The sequence below is a fragment of the Anabrus simplex genome, chromosome 2, assembly GCF_040414725.1.
Source record: "Anabrus simplex isolate iqAnaSimp1 chromosome 2, ASM4041472v1, whole genome shotgun sequence".
In the NCBI taxonomy this organism is placed as follows: Eukaryota; Metazoa; Arthropoda; class Insecta; order Orthoptera; family Tettigoniidae; genus Anabrus; species Anabrus simplex.
The window spans coordinates 878,246,246-878,264,382 of NC_090266.1; the positions used below are offsets into that span (position 1 = coordinate 878,246,246).

General features: G+C 39.8%; 1 protein-coding gene across 2 annotated transcripts in view; it reads left to right on the top strand.

The window, feature by feature from the left end:
* The first annotated feature begins 518 nt into the window (after positions 1–518).
* LOC136863164 (protein-L-isoaspartate O-methyltransferase domain-containing protein 1) overlaps positions 519–18,137 on the top strand; it is a 101,433-nt gene continuing 83,814 nt past the window's right edge. The window contains exons 1-2 of one of the 2 annotated variants that reach the window (XM_067139517.2): positions 519–657; positions 1,174–1,526. In XM_067139517.2, coding sequence (XP_066995618.2) covers positions 1,220–1,526 — 307 coding nt within the window. In that variant the 5' untranslated portion in view covers positions 519–657; positions 1,174–1,219. Of the gene's footprint in view, positions 658–759; positions 1,062–1,173; positions 1,527–18,137 lie in introns of those variants that run through there. The other variant, XM_067139518.2, reaches the window with a different exon arrangement.

Below are 18,137 nucleotides of genomic sequence, written 5' to 3' on the forward strand. Positions count from 1 at the left end.
TTGGTTAGATGGGAGAGAAGGCCTTAATCTTGCCAGATAAAATAAAACATTATAAACTAACTAACTACGGTGACGATGGGATAGGAAAGGGTTAAGAGTGGGAAGAAAGCGACCGTGGGCTTTAAGTAAGTACTTCAATCTTCAAGGCTGTCGACAGTTGAGTTCGGACCCACTATCTCCCGAATGCAAGATGAAAGGTATGTGATCTAAACCACACAGTCATATTATTATTATTATTATTATTATTATTATTATTATTATTATTGTTATTATTATTATTATTATCTAGAATTGTTCGTACTTTTGTTTGCAAGAGGAGCGTTTGTCATGAACATTTTAAAACAGAAGCGGAATTTGTTGAATATATACTGTTTTTTCATTTCGTTTTTCGTTTTTCCCGCAATTTCTACTATCGACAACCAATAGATGAAATCGTATCGATCAAGTGTTGCTGGACCTTTTTTTTTTCCTGCGCCATACGCCATGTAGCGAGCGATGTTCGTCTGTCAGTTCTCTACCCAGCAACTGTCAGTGGTTGGTAGGAGGAGGCGGTTGAACTCCCTCAGCTGATGTTTGTTTCGTAGATTGAGCAGGCCTTCGTGGGAGCTTCCGAACGATTCGTCGCTGGAAAATCAGTGCGTAGTTGTCAGATAAAAGGTAGTACGGATTCAGCACAGCCGTATAACATTAATTAATTTAATAAACCGTGAAATCAGGATATACTGTTATATACATAGAGAAGTATCTTTTTGTTAGTTTGTAATGATTACGTTTGCTTTGTTATGGCGTCCAGAAAGTGTTTTTGTTTGCATCCGTTCATCTCGCCAGCTGATTGTCCTTGAAATCGTACCCATGCACTATTTTTGCTTGTAGAAATAGTGTGATTGTAGACGTCTGGATGGAGAATTATATGTGCTACTAATATCTCCATCCGTCGTGTGGTGTTGTAAACTTGTAGTTGTGGAGTACGAATCAAGAATCAGCTGGTGTGATTTATTTCCATTTATTTCTTAGTCATTAGTGCCGACACTTGAAAATGAGAAACATAATTATGTGTACAGGTAGACGTACTGATCAACTTGTTTATAGTAATAAGAAAAGGTTATGTTGAAGGCGTACACGTTGGATTTCCTTTCTGAATTCTAAATTGGTAACTAATGGCCTGTGTTTCAGATAATCGCTGTTGACCATCTGTTTTGAATTTGATTGAAGATAAAGAATGGGTGGTGCAGTGAGTGCAGGAGAAGACAATGATGATCTCATTGATAACCTTTTGGAGGCCGATTACATTAAAACACCATCTGTTGAACGTGTGTTTCGTGCAGTAGATCGTGCTCATTACTTTACGCCAGAATTTCAAGATAATGCATATAAGGACCTAGCATGGAAATGGGGCAATTTACACCTTTCAGCACCTTGTATATACAGTGAAGTCATGGAGAGCCTTTCTATTAAAACTGGGCTGAGCTTTCTCAACTTAGGATCTGGTACAGGGTATCTGAGCACAATGGTGGGATTGATCCTAGGTAAGTGTATTTTTTATGAATGATCCCTGTTGAACATTATTACTTTATTTCTCGCAGCCCAGTACTCGCTACATTCAGCTGCGCACTGAACGACTGTCGTTTTTTTTACATGCTCGTGGCCTTCTCGGGAAGGATGTTGTGAAGCTATGCTCAGAGCTGCCAACCTCTGTTCTGAGGAAATAATGAGTGAGGTGCTTCGATAGCTGGTGGTGGTGATCATTGTTATACGATTGGTCTGGACTGGTTCTTGCCGTGCGGACGGTTAGGATAAGATCTGGACAAGACCATTGGTCTGGACAGTTAGAAGCCGCGAAGCAGCCCTAGGCCCCTAGTTTCATGAGGAAACACGATTGGTCTGGACGGTTAGGATTCTTGCCGTGAACAAGACGATTGGCCTGGATGGTTGGGATTCTTGCTGTGGACAAGACGATTGGTCTGGACGGTTGGGATTTTTGCTGTGGACAAGACGATTGGTCTGGACGGTTAGGATTCTTGCCGTGGACAAGACGATTGGTCTGGACGGTTAGGATTCTTGCTGTGGACAAGACGATTGGTCTGGACGGTTAGGATTCTTGCCGTGGACAAGACAATTGGTCTGGACGGTTAGGATTCTTGCCGTGGACAAGACCATTGGTTTGGACTGTTAGAAGCCGTGAAGCGGCCCTAGACCCCTAGTTTTGTGTGAAAACATGATTGGTCTGGACGGAAGACGATTGGTCTGGACGGTTAGGATTCTTGCCGTGGACAAGACGATTGGTCTGGACGGTTAGGATTCTTGACGTGGACAAGACCCTTTGTCTGTACGGTTAGAAGCCACGAAGCGACCCTACGCTCCTAGTTTCGTGTGGAAACATGACTGGTCTGGACTGGTTCTTGCCGTGCGGACGGTTAGGATGGGATATGGACAAGACCATTGGTCCGGACAGTTACAAGCCACATTGTTATTTTACATGGTGTTTTTTTTGTGCTTTTATTTAGCCGGGGTTGGTAACGCAATGTATTTATCAGCATTGTTGGCAATAACGTCACATTCTGTTGACATTGACCAATGAGAATGCAAGAAGCTACTTTGGCCATGGATGATGGCGGCTGCTGCTGCTCTTTATTAGGTTATAAAAGTAAATGTACTTCTTGGAGCGGGATGGTGGGTTCCTGGACATGGCGATGAGCACATCTCTCCTCTAAAAGGAATTCCAAGTAAGATTTGCATTATTTTCACTTCCTTATAAGCCGGGCTGAGTGGTTCAGACGGTTGAGGCGCTGGCCTTCTGACCCCAACATGGCAGGTTCGATCCTAGCTCAGTCTGGTGGTATTTGAAGGTGCTCAGATACGTCAGCCTCATGTCGGTAGCTTTACTGGCATGTAAAAGAACTCCTGCGGGACTAAATTCTGGCACCTCAGCGTCTCCAAAAACCGTAAAAGAGTAGTTAGTGGGACGTAAAGCAAATAACATTATTATTATTACTTCCTTTTAATGTTATAAACGTTGGGCTGCGGGATGTAAAGTTATACCCAAATACTTTTCAAGCTGTATTTCATGGATTGCATATTATGATTTTTAAGCTCAGTATTTGACCTCTGTATGTAGTTTCTGGTGGCATGGATAAACCACAGCATGTTCTTAATGAGTGGTACAAGGATAGAACCTGAAGTTTACAAGGGAGACATTGGTGAAGCTTCTAATAAAGTTAGTGATAAAATAACTGTTATTACCTATTTAAATGATTGATTTATTTTCCATTTGAATAGCTTTGAATAACAAATCATTACTGGTTAGTTTCTTCATTCATAGTAAAAAAAAAAAAAAGAAAAATTTGTTTGACAGTGTCACTAATCATTCATAATATGTTTTCAGTGCTCACTTGTTTGAGTGTTACATTGATTTCTTGTGCAGCATCTTCTATTGGGAGATTGGTTCAGAGAGACAGGATGGATTTTATAGTAGTTAGTAATGCAAAAAGATACCTACTGTTGTAACTATGTGAAGATACATGGTGTTGCTTAATATTTATTTGGTATCATATGGTGCTATTTATTACATCTATACCTAGCAGTTTGTTGTGCTTGATCAGAGTAGGATCAGTAGCTGAGCTTAAGTTTATGTTGATAAGCAGATATTCATGGGAACAAATAGCTCACTACAGTTAGTTGTATTGAATGGTTTGTATGTTGTCTTCAATATTGAGCATTATTAAATGTTGATAATAGTTGGACATACTCTACTGACTGTATCAATGGGAAAGGTGGGTACAGACATTGTGAAAAATGGAAGATTGCGTTGCAAAGCTGCACCAAGGCTGATATGCAAATTAGGAATGAACAACAAACAGATAATTAAATTTGATACAAACCCAATATAATCATTGGTGCGTTTTTGAAAATACGCACCTGTTGTAATGTTAACTATAATAATAGCTGAACTGTTGGCTAAAAAAGTGATACAGGTTACGTGCACAAGCCAACCATTACATTTCACTTGTAGATGCCATTGAATGCTATTAGATATACTCATTAGGGCACGAGGAATGAGTAGAGGTGCGAAAATGCATTGTTTTATTTATGAATTTTTAAAATGTAAGACAACAAGGGAATATACTGGGTGGTACAGCTGCCAACATTTTTTCCCAAACATATGCAACCAGCTAGGAATTAAATGTCTCTTAGTCCTATCTTGCGCAACATCTTACAGCAATTTTACATACAGCTAGTCCGATATAGACTTCCTTGCACAATGCAAAAACGGTACAAGAGGCAGTAAGTGAGGCCCGAGGCCCATCTCAAAACCACTGTACCATTCTACGAGGGCTGTTTTTGTTCAAGTTCCGATAGGCCATAAATAATAGACGTATTGAGATAAAAAGATGATTTTATTACCAAAAGATTTGTACATTCTTACTTATTTTTCTACATAGTCACCATGAAGGTTGACGCATTTGTCATAACGAGAGACCAGCTTTCCTATACCCTCTGCAAAGAAGTCTGCTACCAGTGAGCTCAGGTAGGTCCTTACAGCGTCTTGAAGCTCTTCGTTGGTAGCGAAGCGTTGTCCACCTTACCACGCCTGCATTTCTCGAAGGAGGTGATAGTCGCTGGGTGCTAGGTCAGGACTGTAAGGTGGGTGATCAGACTTCCCACTTGAACGTTTGGAGAAGTTCTTTTGTCACATTGGCACTATGCGGTTGTGCATTGTCATGGATCAGAACCACACCAGATGAGAGCATGCCTCTTCTTTTGTTTTATATTGCTCTCTGGAGGCGACGTAGGGTCTCATAGTAGTCTTCCTCATCTGGCATAGACTGGCAGTAGACTTCTTTGCAGAGGATATAGGAACGCTGGTCCCTCGTTATGACAAATGCCTTGACTTGACTGAAGTTTCAGATATTCTTCTAAGGAAGTTATAATGATCAGACATAATAATTATCGACATGTAAGTGCCGAGTATGGACAAACTCATTGTGAATACCACCTGAAACATAATGCTGGACTCATTTAACCAAGTAATAGGTACATACTCTACTCGTAGGAAATTTTTGCAAAAATCTGGGCTTCAGAGAGACCTGATTCTTTAGCACGCTGTAGTGTTTGCAGCAGGGTAAACCTGTCTGCACATTTGAGTTCAGAACTTGTACCATTAGGGCACAAGGAACGAGTAGAGGTGCGAAAATGCAGTGTTTTATTCATATGAATTTTTAAAATGTAAATGTGGTCACAGTATCATAGAAAATGTGATAGGTTAGGACCAATTACAGCCATGTCAATTCACCGTCATTTTGTATAGTCTCATCACATCACAATTGATAGAAATGCATTTTTCACAGTATCATATGGTGCTATTTATTACATCTATACCTAACAGTTTGTTGTGCTTGATCAGAGTAGGATCAGTAGCTGAGCTTAAGTTTATGTTGATAAGCAGATATTCATGGGAACAAATAGCTCACTACAGTTAATCGAATTGAATGGTTTGTATGTTGTCTTCCATATTGAGCATATTTAATGTTGATAATAGTTGGACATACTCTACTCACTGTATTAATGGGAAAGGTGGGCACAGTCATAACATAGATTATTCTGTTAGTACAGAGATATGAGAAATTCTTTGCTGTCTGGAGTAGCTACATGGTACTAATCGCAGCCAGCATTTGATTTTTCTGACGGATTCACAGTTTGAATCTAGCTGCAAGCTTTTCATTTTTATTTTTACACTCTTATGGCATTCGTAGTTACGATTTAACTGCCTTGAGTCTCAAAAGTCAGTTTTCACCCTTAGAAAGAAAGCATACATCAGAAGGGAATAAATACATACAACTTTTATGTGGCAAACAAGCTACAACGAATGAAGCACACTGCACTTGTTATTATGGCACACCCATTTTACCAAACAACTGCTCACGTTCAACTGGAAGAAAGACTGGACTTCACACGCAGGGCACATCAAACAACACATAGTAATCTTTACAGCAAAGTATAATCAGGTTTGAACACATACGCTGCAGCAAGCAAGAATGTCTCACTTTTACCGTACTCAGATATGCGTTAACAAAGGAGGTGGTCATTTTGAACATTTTCTTCATTAATCAAATGGCCATGTACAAGTCCATTGCACCTCTGTTGGTAATAGCTTATTTGACTGCAAATAGCTCTTTCAAGCGCTACTTAGAAATGAACTTAACAGAGTACCTGTAACATGAAAACTGATCACGATTTAGATTTGTCTTCAACAACGCGACTCACACGATCATTTAACAGCGAAATAAAGAAATCGTCCTTTATCGGACTCGAACCTCCGACTAACAAACACCGATTTCCTCCTCTTCAAGCATGCTCGGCAATCACAAGCTGTCGTTTGCCAGCGTTTTATCAACACTACTTCTAGTCATTCAGCCATCATATTCTCTGTGCGAGAATGCTTTCCAAAGTGCTGGTTTACACGGCAGCTTATAACTGGTGTAAGAAAATTTAAACGTTAAAATCTCGTGATTTTATGCTCAAATAGGTATTGACTTTGAACCCACGTAGTTAGACGTCACGAAAGCTTGACATATGTAGTTCCGTAACTCTGCCGATTCCCCTTGTTAGGTTTGTTGGTGATAATCAGCAGATGCAAGCACAGGAAAATAAGATAATTGAAATGAGCTTCATTCATCTGACGATAGATAGCACCTCATTTTAAAACAAGGAATCGCTGAAAATCAATCTAGCCATCCTCATATATCGGTGTCTAGCTCCGGGTAAGTAGCTACTTAGCACTTACGCGGAGGTGGTAAGCATGCTAGCCAAAGCACCAGGTGATTTACACACCCAAGTACTGCCCCTCCCATATACTTGCCATCTAGTTTACCAGCAAATGGTTGAACTGGCCCATAGCTGTGGTGATTCTGTCTGGATATTGTCCTGGTATGTTGTTGCTGTGGGTTTGCCATACAGGAAATTATATTTCTGAACTAAATACATTTTTGTGTCCGTTATTTGTAAGGTGAATAACTACCATGAAACATAAACTTCCTGATTGTATATAAAAAACAGCTGATTTTCCAGCTGATACACAATTGCTGCCAAACGGTGGTACAAAAGATCCTGATCGTTAATGAAATTGTGCGGATATTGATAATTCTGTTCGATTCCATTCCTCTAAAAACAAGGATGAGAAGGTCCACCTTTTCAATACTGTTTACAGTGATAAATCATCAATACAGACCAAAATGAAATTTATTTCATATGATCCACTCCGCTAGTCAAAAAGTATTCTATCTCCCACTTAAACACATGGGAGCAGCCAATTTCTGTAATATTTTTAGCTATTACCTTTCAGGTGTCAGACAAGCGTCTCGGTATAACACTGCGATAATACGACCTGGCCAATCACAACGCATTCTCGCAGTGTCTGGCCGTGGCCGCTTTTATTCTGATAATTCCCTTGCTTTGGTGATGGCAACTTCGCGATTAGTTTGTTTACGATGATCAGCTGGTGAGGGCATCAGTGATCGAATCCAGCCTGATAAACTAAAACAAGAATTAAATTTATCAGAGTAATAATTTAAACTCTAATACGAAAGGATAAGATTCTTTTCTTCGTTTTACTACGAATGATTTCAGGTTAAGTTGCACAGAAAGCTGAGGCAGTGTTTTTATAGTCCACATTCATAATTATGGAATTATTTCAGGTTGTTACACAGAAATCCGAGTCAGTACTCTTATTTGTCCACATTTAGAATTACGTAACCAATAGTTTTGCATAAGGATTCAACATTTCAAGCTATGTTAGCAGAAAAAACGAGAATTAGGGGTGTTCTTTACACATGATAATATAACTGATGAATTATGAAGGATTCTTTGAAATTGATCATCACTGATCTGCATTTAGGACTGTTCATACTTCGAGGAATTCGTGTCGGTGCATTCATTATTCACATAGTTTTGTACAATTTATTAGACTTTTCAAGCTTGGTTAGCAGAAATAATGAGGATTTGGGGTGGTTTTTTTTTTTTACGTTTTATAATTTCATTGATGAATTATGAAGGATTCTTATTAAGGCCGTGATCAGTCCAATTGGCAGATACCGTATCGTTTTACCTAGTCTTTTCTTCAATGATTTCAAAGAACTCTGAAATCTGTCAAACATTTCCCACGATAATTGATCCAATCCCTAACTCGTCTTAATAAATATTTGCCCTGATTTGTCCTCTTGAATTCCAACGTTATCCTCATATTGTGATCTATCCTACCTTTAAAAGCTCCACTCCAAGCTTTTTCGTCTACTAATGCCATTACAGGCAAGTTGCAGGTCAACTTATGGGAGGGGGGCTTAAAGTTACAAAATTATGATAGAACATAATGAAGGTGCTTGTGGGTGTGCACCTTGTGTGCTCAGTGACACATGCTTGAGTGTCATCATAAAGACATTAATACAAATGAATTACGTTGAGATTCAGATTGCAGTACACTACAGAATCTTACATTAAAATACAGAAAAAAAAACAATACGATCAAGCTCAGCAGTTTTACAGCTCAGTTTACAATCTAAAATCCAACTTTCGAGGCTTCTTAGAAGACAGATTCAAGAGATCTGTTGGTTTTACAATTATGTCTCTGTGAATGTTCAAAAGAGCCAACCCATTGAGTCGACTTTCAATTGTTTATTATCAGTTTCCGTTTATTTTCTTTTATAAAATTTCCATAGGGTTTCTAAACCCCAGTAAACCCGTCCCTCCTGGCTACGCCAGTTACACGCCATCTCTCCGCTGACAGCTCAGAGCATCTTGTCTCCTTACTCCCAGGTCTTTTCTTTGCAACATATTCAAAAACTACTCTTGTTGGAAATCACCAGAAGAAATTATGCTGCTTTCCTTTGGATCTTGTCCAGTTTTTGTATCAAGTAATCCTGGTGGGAGTCTCACACACTGAAACCATCCTCTGATTGGGGGTCTTACCAGAGACTTACTGTATATGCCATCTGGTTTACGTCCTTACTACAACCCTTAAATACCCTCATAACCATATGAAGAGATGTGTAATCTTTATGTACCATCTCATTCATGAATCTTTCTTTGTATTAAGACCTAGACCGTGATCCCCATGAGGTACTGTCACCTGATCAACAGTGTGATTAAATCTGAGAGGGCTTTTCCTCTTTGTGAAAATTACAACCAGACTTTTCATCCCATTTACCATCATACCCTTGTCTCCTGTCCATCTCACAACATTGTTGATCTCTTTTTTTTAGTGGCTTACAAACCTGTAGCTTATTTAATATATACATTGTAACATCAACAGCATAAAAGTCTTATCTTCGATTCCAGATAACCATTTCAGGATCAGGTAATGCTTCAACTACTCTAATTCTATGAGTTCTTTCTAGAAATGTAGCCAGCCATTCAACCACTCTTTTGTCCATTAGCCCTCATTTTCGTCAGTAGTCTCTAATGATCTACCCTTCCAAAATCCTTGAATCAATACCTCCTGTGGTTGGGGGCAATAGAATACACCCATGGCATCCCCTGCCTGCCATAAGAGGCAACTAAAAGGAGCCCAGGAACCCTAAACTTGCAAGCACGGGTTGACGACTGTGGGGACTTTGGCTGAGTCCTGGCTGTGCTTCCCTTTACTTACACACCAAGTTCTGCACTTTCATTTATCCTATCCGATCTCCCTTGGTCATTTCTTGTTCTTTTCTGACCCAATGGTATTAGGTTTTTGAGGTCTAGAGAGACTTTCACTTTACAAGTCTTCATGGCCCTCACCTTCCTTTGGCCGCTACCTTCTTTTTTTTTTCAAAGTGTCAGATCTCTTCCCTCTGATTAGTGTTAATAGAGGATGGTTGCCCAGTTCCTCTTAAAACAATAATCACCACCACCACCATGGATGGATACCTATAGTCCATTCGACCTGAATCTAAATTATCTGCTATATCATGTTGGAATCCTACAAGTTGAGCTTCACTGGAATAACTTTTCCTAAACGTGAACGGCCTTCTATCAAACCAGAGCTTATATGTGACATATGTTAAGCAGACTGGCCTGTAATTATCTGCTTTATGTTTATCACCCTTTCCTTTATAACAGTGGGGCTAGAGCTCCTTACAAACAGTAAACAAATAAATATTTCCAATATGGCAGCATATTTCTACTGATTACCCTGAATTCATAATAAAGCCAGCTGCTTTTTTTAGCTTTCAACTTTTGTAACATTTTTGTAAACATCTTTATCATAGGTAAATTCCACTACTGTGCCTGTATTAGTCACCTCCTCGACCTGGAAATTAATCTTACATCAAAGTATCTTCACATATTGCTAACTGAATTCTTATGCTATTGGAAGTCCTCACATATACAATCTCCTAGTTCATTAATTTTCCCTGGAATGTCCATCCTAGAACTTGTGTCTGCCTGAAAGTACCTATACATACCCGTCCATTACTCACTAAAATTCATATGGCTGTCAATTATGCTTGCCATCATGTTATTCTTAGCTGACTTTTTTTGCTAAATTAAATTTCCTAGTAAGTTCTTTCAGTCTCTCCTTACTTCCTCATATATTCCTATTTCTTTCTGACCTGCACCTCTGTTATAATACAGTGGGTCTTTACCATTACTTACCACTTTAGAAAAATACCATACCTGTTTTCAAACTCCCCAACAATTTCATTAAACTCATTCCATAGTCTGTTTATATCTTCATTCACCATTTTTAACTAATCATAATTAATTTTTTTAAACTTCCCTATGTCTCTCTTATCGACGTTATGATATTGCCTAATAGTCTTATAGCATTCTGTTCTCTAACATTTATTTTCAACTACAACAGAAAAGATCTTCATGATCACTTCAATTTTTCTATAGTGCTCATCTGGTTTTATTAGCACCATGTCTGGAATATTTTTGTCTCTATATTGTTTGTTCCATCACTTTCTGATTCAGCTCTCCTTCCCAGATTAACTTATTCACCATTTGTCGGTCATGTTTTCTGTCATTCGGTCATGTTTTCTGTCATTTGCATCAGTCACCACTGAACTGCATTTAGGGCAGTTGCCCAGGTGGCACATACCCTGTCTGTTGTTTACTCATCTTCTCTTCAAGAATTACAAAGAATTTTTAAATTTATTAAATATCTCCCATGGTAAATTATTCCAATCACTAACTCCTCTTCTTATAAAATAATATTTGTCCAAGTTTATCATCTTGAATTTTAACTTTATCTTCATATTGTGATCTCAAACTTATTCTGTTACCAATGTCATTCCACACCATCTCTCCACTGACAGCTCAGAATGTACCACTTAGTCTCCTTACACCCAAGTCTTCCCATCCCATACTCTGCAACATTTTTGTAATGCTCCTCTGTGAGAAATCACCCAGAAGAAATTGAGCTGCTTTTCTTTGGATTTCTTCCATTTCTCGTGTTGAGTAATCCTGGTGAAGGTCCCATACACTGGAAACTTACTCTTAAGTGGGGTATTACCAGAGACTTAAATGCCCTCTCCTTTACATCCTTACTGCAACCCCTGAACACCCTAACAACCATGTGCAGAAATCGGTACCCTTTATTTACAATTACATTTATGTGATTACCCCAATGAAGATCTTTACTTATATCAACACGTACGTACTTACAATGATTCCCATGAGGAATTTCCACCCCATCAATGCAGTAATGAAAACTGAGTGGCCTTTTCCTATTAGTGAAACACACAACCTGACTTAACACCATTTATCATCATATCATTGCCTGCTGTCCATCTCGCAAGATTGTTGAAGTCTTCTTGCAGTTGCTCACAATATTGTAACTTATTTATTACTCTATACAGAATGACATCATCTGCAAAAAGCCTTATCTTGGATTCCAGTCATATTATTTAAGGTCCAATAATACTGCCTTGAGGAATTCCCCTCTTAATGATTGCAGGATCATTATCAGCATTGAAACACCAACTGCATTTTACAGTAATATGTAGAAATTATTTTCAATAAATGTTAACTCATTTTTTTTTTATATACATTCATTTATTAAAATATTAATACAATAGTACACAAGAAAACATGTCAAAATGATACACTCCTCATCTTGAGCCATTAAGAACTCATTGATACTGTTTTATGTTAAAGCTAAGCAGGGTATTTTGGAAGGCAAAGAAAGGTAAAATGCGATTAAATAATTATGTAGAGGACACATTGAAAAATAATTGCCAATGACAAATTCATTAGTTCCAAAAATAAATGCATGGCTGCTTGTGCTGGAATAATGAAACTGGTAGGAAGGTAACAAAGGAGCCCGTAGCCATTGTGCCAAATATACTGAATGATTCATTTGAGAATAGTGTAAAAAAACATGTCTAAACTGGAAAATAATTTTGACTTACGCAAGGAGAATGAAGATATTGTACCGGGAAATGATTGTGGGGTTTGAGCATGGGAAGGATCTCGGGTAATGTTCGGTGTATTTTGGAGCAGGTACAGAGACGGATAGTATCGCAGGGCAAATAATAGATGGTAATTCTTTTTTGTAAAATTTATTAACAATATCCACAGATATATCACCCTGCAATCTGAATGGAGAACTCAAATTTGTAGTTAATATTTGTAAAAAATGTAAAATCGAAGATTTATGTTGTGATCTTCTTGAAGTCTGTTTGCTTGAGAATATCAAGAATAATTATCACTCTTCCATAGAACATGAATAACCTACAGTCTTTCTAATTTGAATGTAAACACAAAATATCAATTTGCACCTGGGATCAGTTCATTATTTATGGTGCTGACCTACAGTCTTTCTAAATTTTAAACCACAAAAATGAACACACACTTGTCATGGAAAAATTAAATAAAATATTTAATCTCTTGCTGAATGTCTTTCAGTTCATTTGAATTAAAAAAAAAATGGAATTAATAAAGCACTTGAAAATCCTAAAGTTCATCTAGGTAATGTGAAAATGAATTTATAGCAAAATGTGAACTTCTTTAAATGACGATAAAGTTATGAATTAATATCCAAACGAAGCACTTGTAATAGCACTGTACTGGACTAAGTGCTTTGTAAAGAAAAAAAAAAAAGTCAGTCAGTTGTGATTACTCGCTCAGAATACGAGAAGATCTGCTTAAGAGTGTTGAGTTGGTGACTTGGTGTCTGGAACATTCCGCGGAGTGCGGGCGAAAACTCAAACTCAGCACCGGCGATGTCCAGTGAAGATACCACGTCGACGTCCTTCGATGTATCAGATGTAAGGCTTTTCAGGCGTTTGCTCTATTAACCAACGTTTCGTCTTAGGTCTGACACTAGACTCGTCAGAGTGGGATGTGTCAAACCCTACCCACTGACGCTGGGTGTATGCAGGTGAGCTTATCAGAAGCCTATATCTGAGGCACAGTCTGATAACTGCATACGGGAGATAAATCTCCACAATGGAATTATTGCCCGCCTAGCAATTCCAAATGGAAAATTCTAAATTCCCATGGAGGGAATTAGATATTTTTCACCAATAGAGCAAAATTTCTGTTGTTTTTGGTGGAAATATCGGAACACGGAAAGTTCAATTGGGACTGTTGAATTCACAAATATCACAGATATTAATACTACACACCGTCGTAATGCACAGTTCTATTCTTACATTGATTTTACGATGTTAAATTAACATTCACAGTGCATGCTGCAGAAAACACAGTTCTTATATACACAGTTCATGGGTTTGAGAATTAACACAGTTCATAATCGTCACTAATTACAGTAGAACCTCGATAATTCGAAATCGGTTAATTCAAAATCCCGCCTAATTCGAAGAAGCTCTCGTTCCCGGAAACATGAGATACAGTTTTGCATGTTATTTCAATTTTTTAATTCAAAATACGGATAATTCGTAATTCGAAATACAATGTCGGCCCCATTACCGAAATTCAGACTTTCTCATCTTTGAATTGTGCGATTTTTTTTTTTCTTTCGTTGCGTGAGGTTATGTTTGTCAGTGATTAATCCAAGTGCATTATTTGAACATTGTAAATGCACCTTGTTGGATACCTTTCGGAAATAGATTTTTTCCATGGCATTTGAAAGGTTTAAACCGTGAATCGAGGTGATTGCATGTATTAATGGGTCTTAGATGTCCTTGGACACTCCCGGCACTAAAAGCCATACGCCATTTCATTTTCAATGGGTCTTAGAATACTTTGTGACGCGGCAAGTGTTCACATTTCTGAAGTACGAGAGAAGTGCCATGGCGGGAAATCGTACAAGGATAGAGTCATAGGAAAATTCGATTTTAAGGGCGTCGGGTACTTTCTGTGTAAATACAAGGCATCTAAAATGCATACAGTATAGTAATCCAATTAATAAAGCACTTCCACAGGGGAGCCAGCATAGATATCTCATCGTCTTTGAATCGTGCTTTTCTCTCTCTCTCTCTCTCTCTCTCTCTCTCTCTCTCTCTTTCGTTGCGTGAGGTTATGTTTACCAGTAAGATATCCGAGAGCATTATTTGAATACTGTAAATGCACCTTCTTGGGTACATTTTGGAAATAGTTCTTTTTTCATGGCATTTGAAAGGTATAAATTGTGAATCAAGGTTAACTGCATGCTGTAACGGGCCTTAGAATATTTTGTAACGCGGCAAGAGTTGGCACTTCTGAATTGCGAATTGGCGGTTAATTCGAAATCACGTAATTCGAAGTCCCATTTTTGAGTCCCAACGACTTCGAATTAATGAGGTTTTACTGTATGTCTGAAATACGATTGTAAAGTAGTGAGCACAGTCCATAAGCACTTGAAAATGTGATTTGTAACAGTCTCTATCACAGTCTCTGAACAAATATTATTAACAGATTATGGCAATTTTATGGTTGTATTTACATCACACTAGTCTGTTCTACTTAATTTTATTGTAAAAAGTCCTTCATGTTCACTGGGTTTCTCACAGTGGTGATTGAAATATCGAGAAAGTGCACTAGGAAAATAGTTAAGTCTTGCCCTTGTCGAGTAAATAAAGTTACACACAGTTCACTGATATATTATTGTAAAAGAAATATGTCTTAGAATGATTGAAGTTGTTGTAAATTATGATTTCAGTTTGCCACACACAATGATTTAGGATATTGTCATAGTTCACAATTATACAAAATTAGTAAAATTCACGATGTCGTGTACTAGTCCATAAAATATTGGACTCTTCAATTCTCTCTCCAAATTATAGCTTTACTCTGTTACTAAATTCACAAGTACCGAGCTCGATAGCTGCAGTCGCTTAAGTGCGGCCAGTATCCAGTATTCGGGAGATAGTAGGTTCGAGCCCCTCTGTCGGCAGCCTTGAAAAATGGTTTTCCGTGGTTTCCCATTTTCACACTAGGCAAATGCTGGTACCTTAATTAAGGCCACGGCCACCTCCTTCCCGCTCCTAGCCCTTCCCTGTCCCATCGTTGCCATAAGACCTATCTGTGTCGGTGCGACGTAAAGCAACTAGCAAAGATTCACAAGTGTTATATTACGATAATTCACCTTGAGAAACGTCTAGAATCTTACCGTCATCGCGGCGCGTCGGAAACTTCACGTACGGTATGACATTCTTTCACTATTTCAACAGCGTTCGATTACAGCCATGATTATGTCCTCGCGAATCACGACGGAGCATACTTTCTGCACACACACTAGTCTGTACACGGGACTGCACTGGCTATGGCCTTGACCCAGTGGCCTATATATACACGTCTGGTGGGCAGCGCTTGGAATCAGGTGATGAAGGGGCGAGTATTCCTCCCAGACTTTAAATTGTCATATTTTGGAAACCGGCGGATGGATTGATTTCAAATTTGCAGGGTTTTGTTTCCAGAACATTGGCTACAATTCAGCATTGGTCTCGTGTTAATCGGTCCAGGCATTAAAAAGTTCTTGAAAATAGCCGAGAAACTTCGGTAGGGGAAGTATGCTGCAAGCGGCAGTGATGTCACTTGACCTTGCTTGACTTGCGTTCTCGCTCGCGGAGTGCAGAAGGTACGAGAACATTCTCTCGCACAGCTGTTCACGTATCGGAACTGAATTGTATGCTAGAAAATAAAATTTGTAATTTATATGTGCCAGGGCCTATGCCTTCCTGGTACAGTACATTTACAGATATGCTGAGTAAACTATAAACTACCATGAACAAGTGAAATAAAATATACATGCCATGAAGTTGCACCTAGGGAAAATTTTCAAAATAGTTAAAGAACTCAGGAACTCCAGAACAGATGAGTACAATGGGCTCTCCTCAAAACCAAATGAATATGTTTGCATATTGTAGAATGCAAAGAATAGTCACAGCATGTACATGGATACTCATGAATACATCTATATACACTGACTGACAGAGCAAATGCAACACTAAGAAGGAGTGGTTCGAAAGGGATGAAAGTTGGGGAAAAAACAGAGACGGCACGGACGAATAATTGATGTTTATTTCAAACCGATATGCAGGTTACACAATGCGCACAGCATCGACTCAGTAGGATGTAGGACCACCGCGAGCGGCGATGCACGCAGAAACACGTCGAGGTACAGAGTCAATAAGAGTGCGGATGGTGTCCTGAGGGATGGTTCTCCATTCTCTGTCAACCATTTGCCACAGTTGGTCTTCCGTACGAGGCTGGGGCAGAGTTTGCAAACGGCGTCCAATGAGATCCCACACGTGTTCGATTGGTGAGAGATCCGGAGAGTACGCTGGCCACGGAAGCATCTGTACACCTCGTAGAGCCTGTTGGGAGATACGAGCAGTGTGTGGGCGGGCATTATCCTGCTGAAACAGAGCATTGGGCAGCCCCTGAAGGTACGGGAGTGCCACCGGCCGCAGCACATGCAGCACATGCTGCACGTAGCGGTGGGCATTTAACGTGCCTTGAATACGCACTAGAGGTGACGTGGAATCATACGCAATAGCGCCCCAAACCATGATGCCGCGTTATCTAGCGGTAGGGCGCTCCACAGTTACTGCCGGATTTGACCTTTCTCCACGCCGACGCCACACTCGTCTGCGGTGACTATCACTGACAGAACAGAAGCGTGACTCATCGGAGAACACGACGTTCCGCCATTCCCTCATCCAAGTCGCTCTAGCCCGGCACCATGCCAGGCGTGCACGTCTATGCTGTGGAGTCAATGGTAGTCTTCTGAGCGGACGCCGGGAGTGCAGGTCTCCTTCAACCAATCGACGGGAAATTGTTCTGGTCGATATTGGAACAGCCAGGGTGTCTTGCACATGCTGAAGAATGGCGGTTGACGTGGTGTGCGGGGCTGCCACCGCTTGGCGGCGGATGCGCCGATCCTCGCGTGCTGACGTCACTCGGGCTGCGCCTGGACCCCTCGCACGTGCCACATGTCCCTGCGCCAACCATCTTCGCCATAGGCGCTGCACCGTGGACACATCCCTATGGGTATCGGCTGCGATTTGAAGAAGCGACCAACCTGCCCTTCTCAGCCCGATCACCATACCCCTCGTAAAGTCGTCTGTCTGCTGGAAATGCCTCCGTTGACGGCGGTCTGTCATTCTTAGCTGTACACGTGTCCTGTGGCACACGACAACACGTTCCACAATGACTGTCGGCTGACAAATCACGGTACGAAATGGGCCATTCACCAACGCCGTGTCCCATTTATCGTTCGCTACGTGCGCAGCACAGCGGCGCATTTCACATCATGAGCATACCTCAGTGACGTCAGTCTACCCTGCAATTGGCATAAAGTTCTGACCACTCCTTCTTGGTGTTGCATTTGCTCTGTCAGTCAGTGTATATAAAATAACTTGTCCTGACTGACTGACTGACTGACTGACTGATTCATCATCGCCGAGCCAAAACTACTGGACATAAAGAATTGAAATTTTGGGAATATATTCATATTAAAATGTAGGTGCTCGCTAAGAGAGGATTTTTGGATATTCCGTCGCTAAGGGGGTGAAAAGGGGGGTGAAATTCTAAAACGAGTGTGTCTATATCTCAAAACTTTAAAAGTTTACAGATGTAAAAATTGGTATTTAGAATCTTCTTTAAAAATAAGGAAACACGTATTTTTCTGTTTTCAGAAAATCCCAATAGAAGGGGTGAAAATGGGTTAAAATGGGTTGAATGCCTTTAATCAGGATACCGGTACTTATACTCAGAAA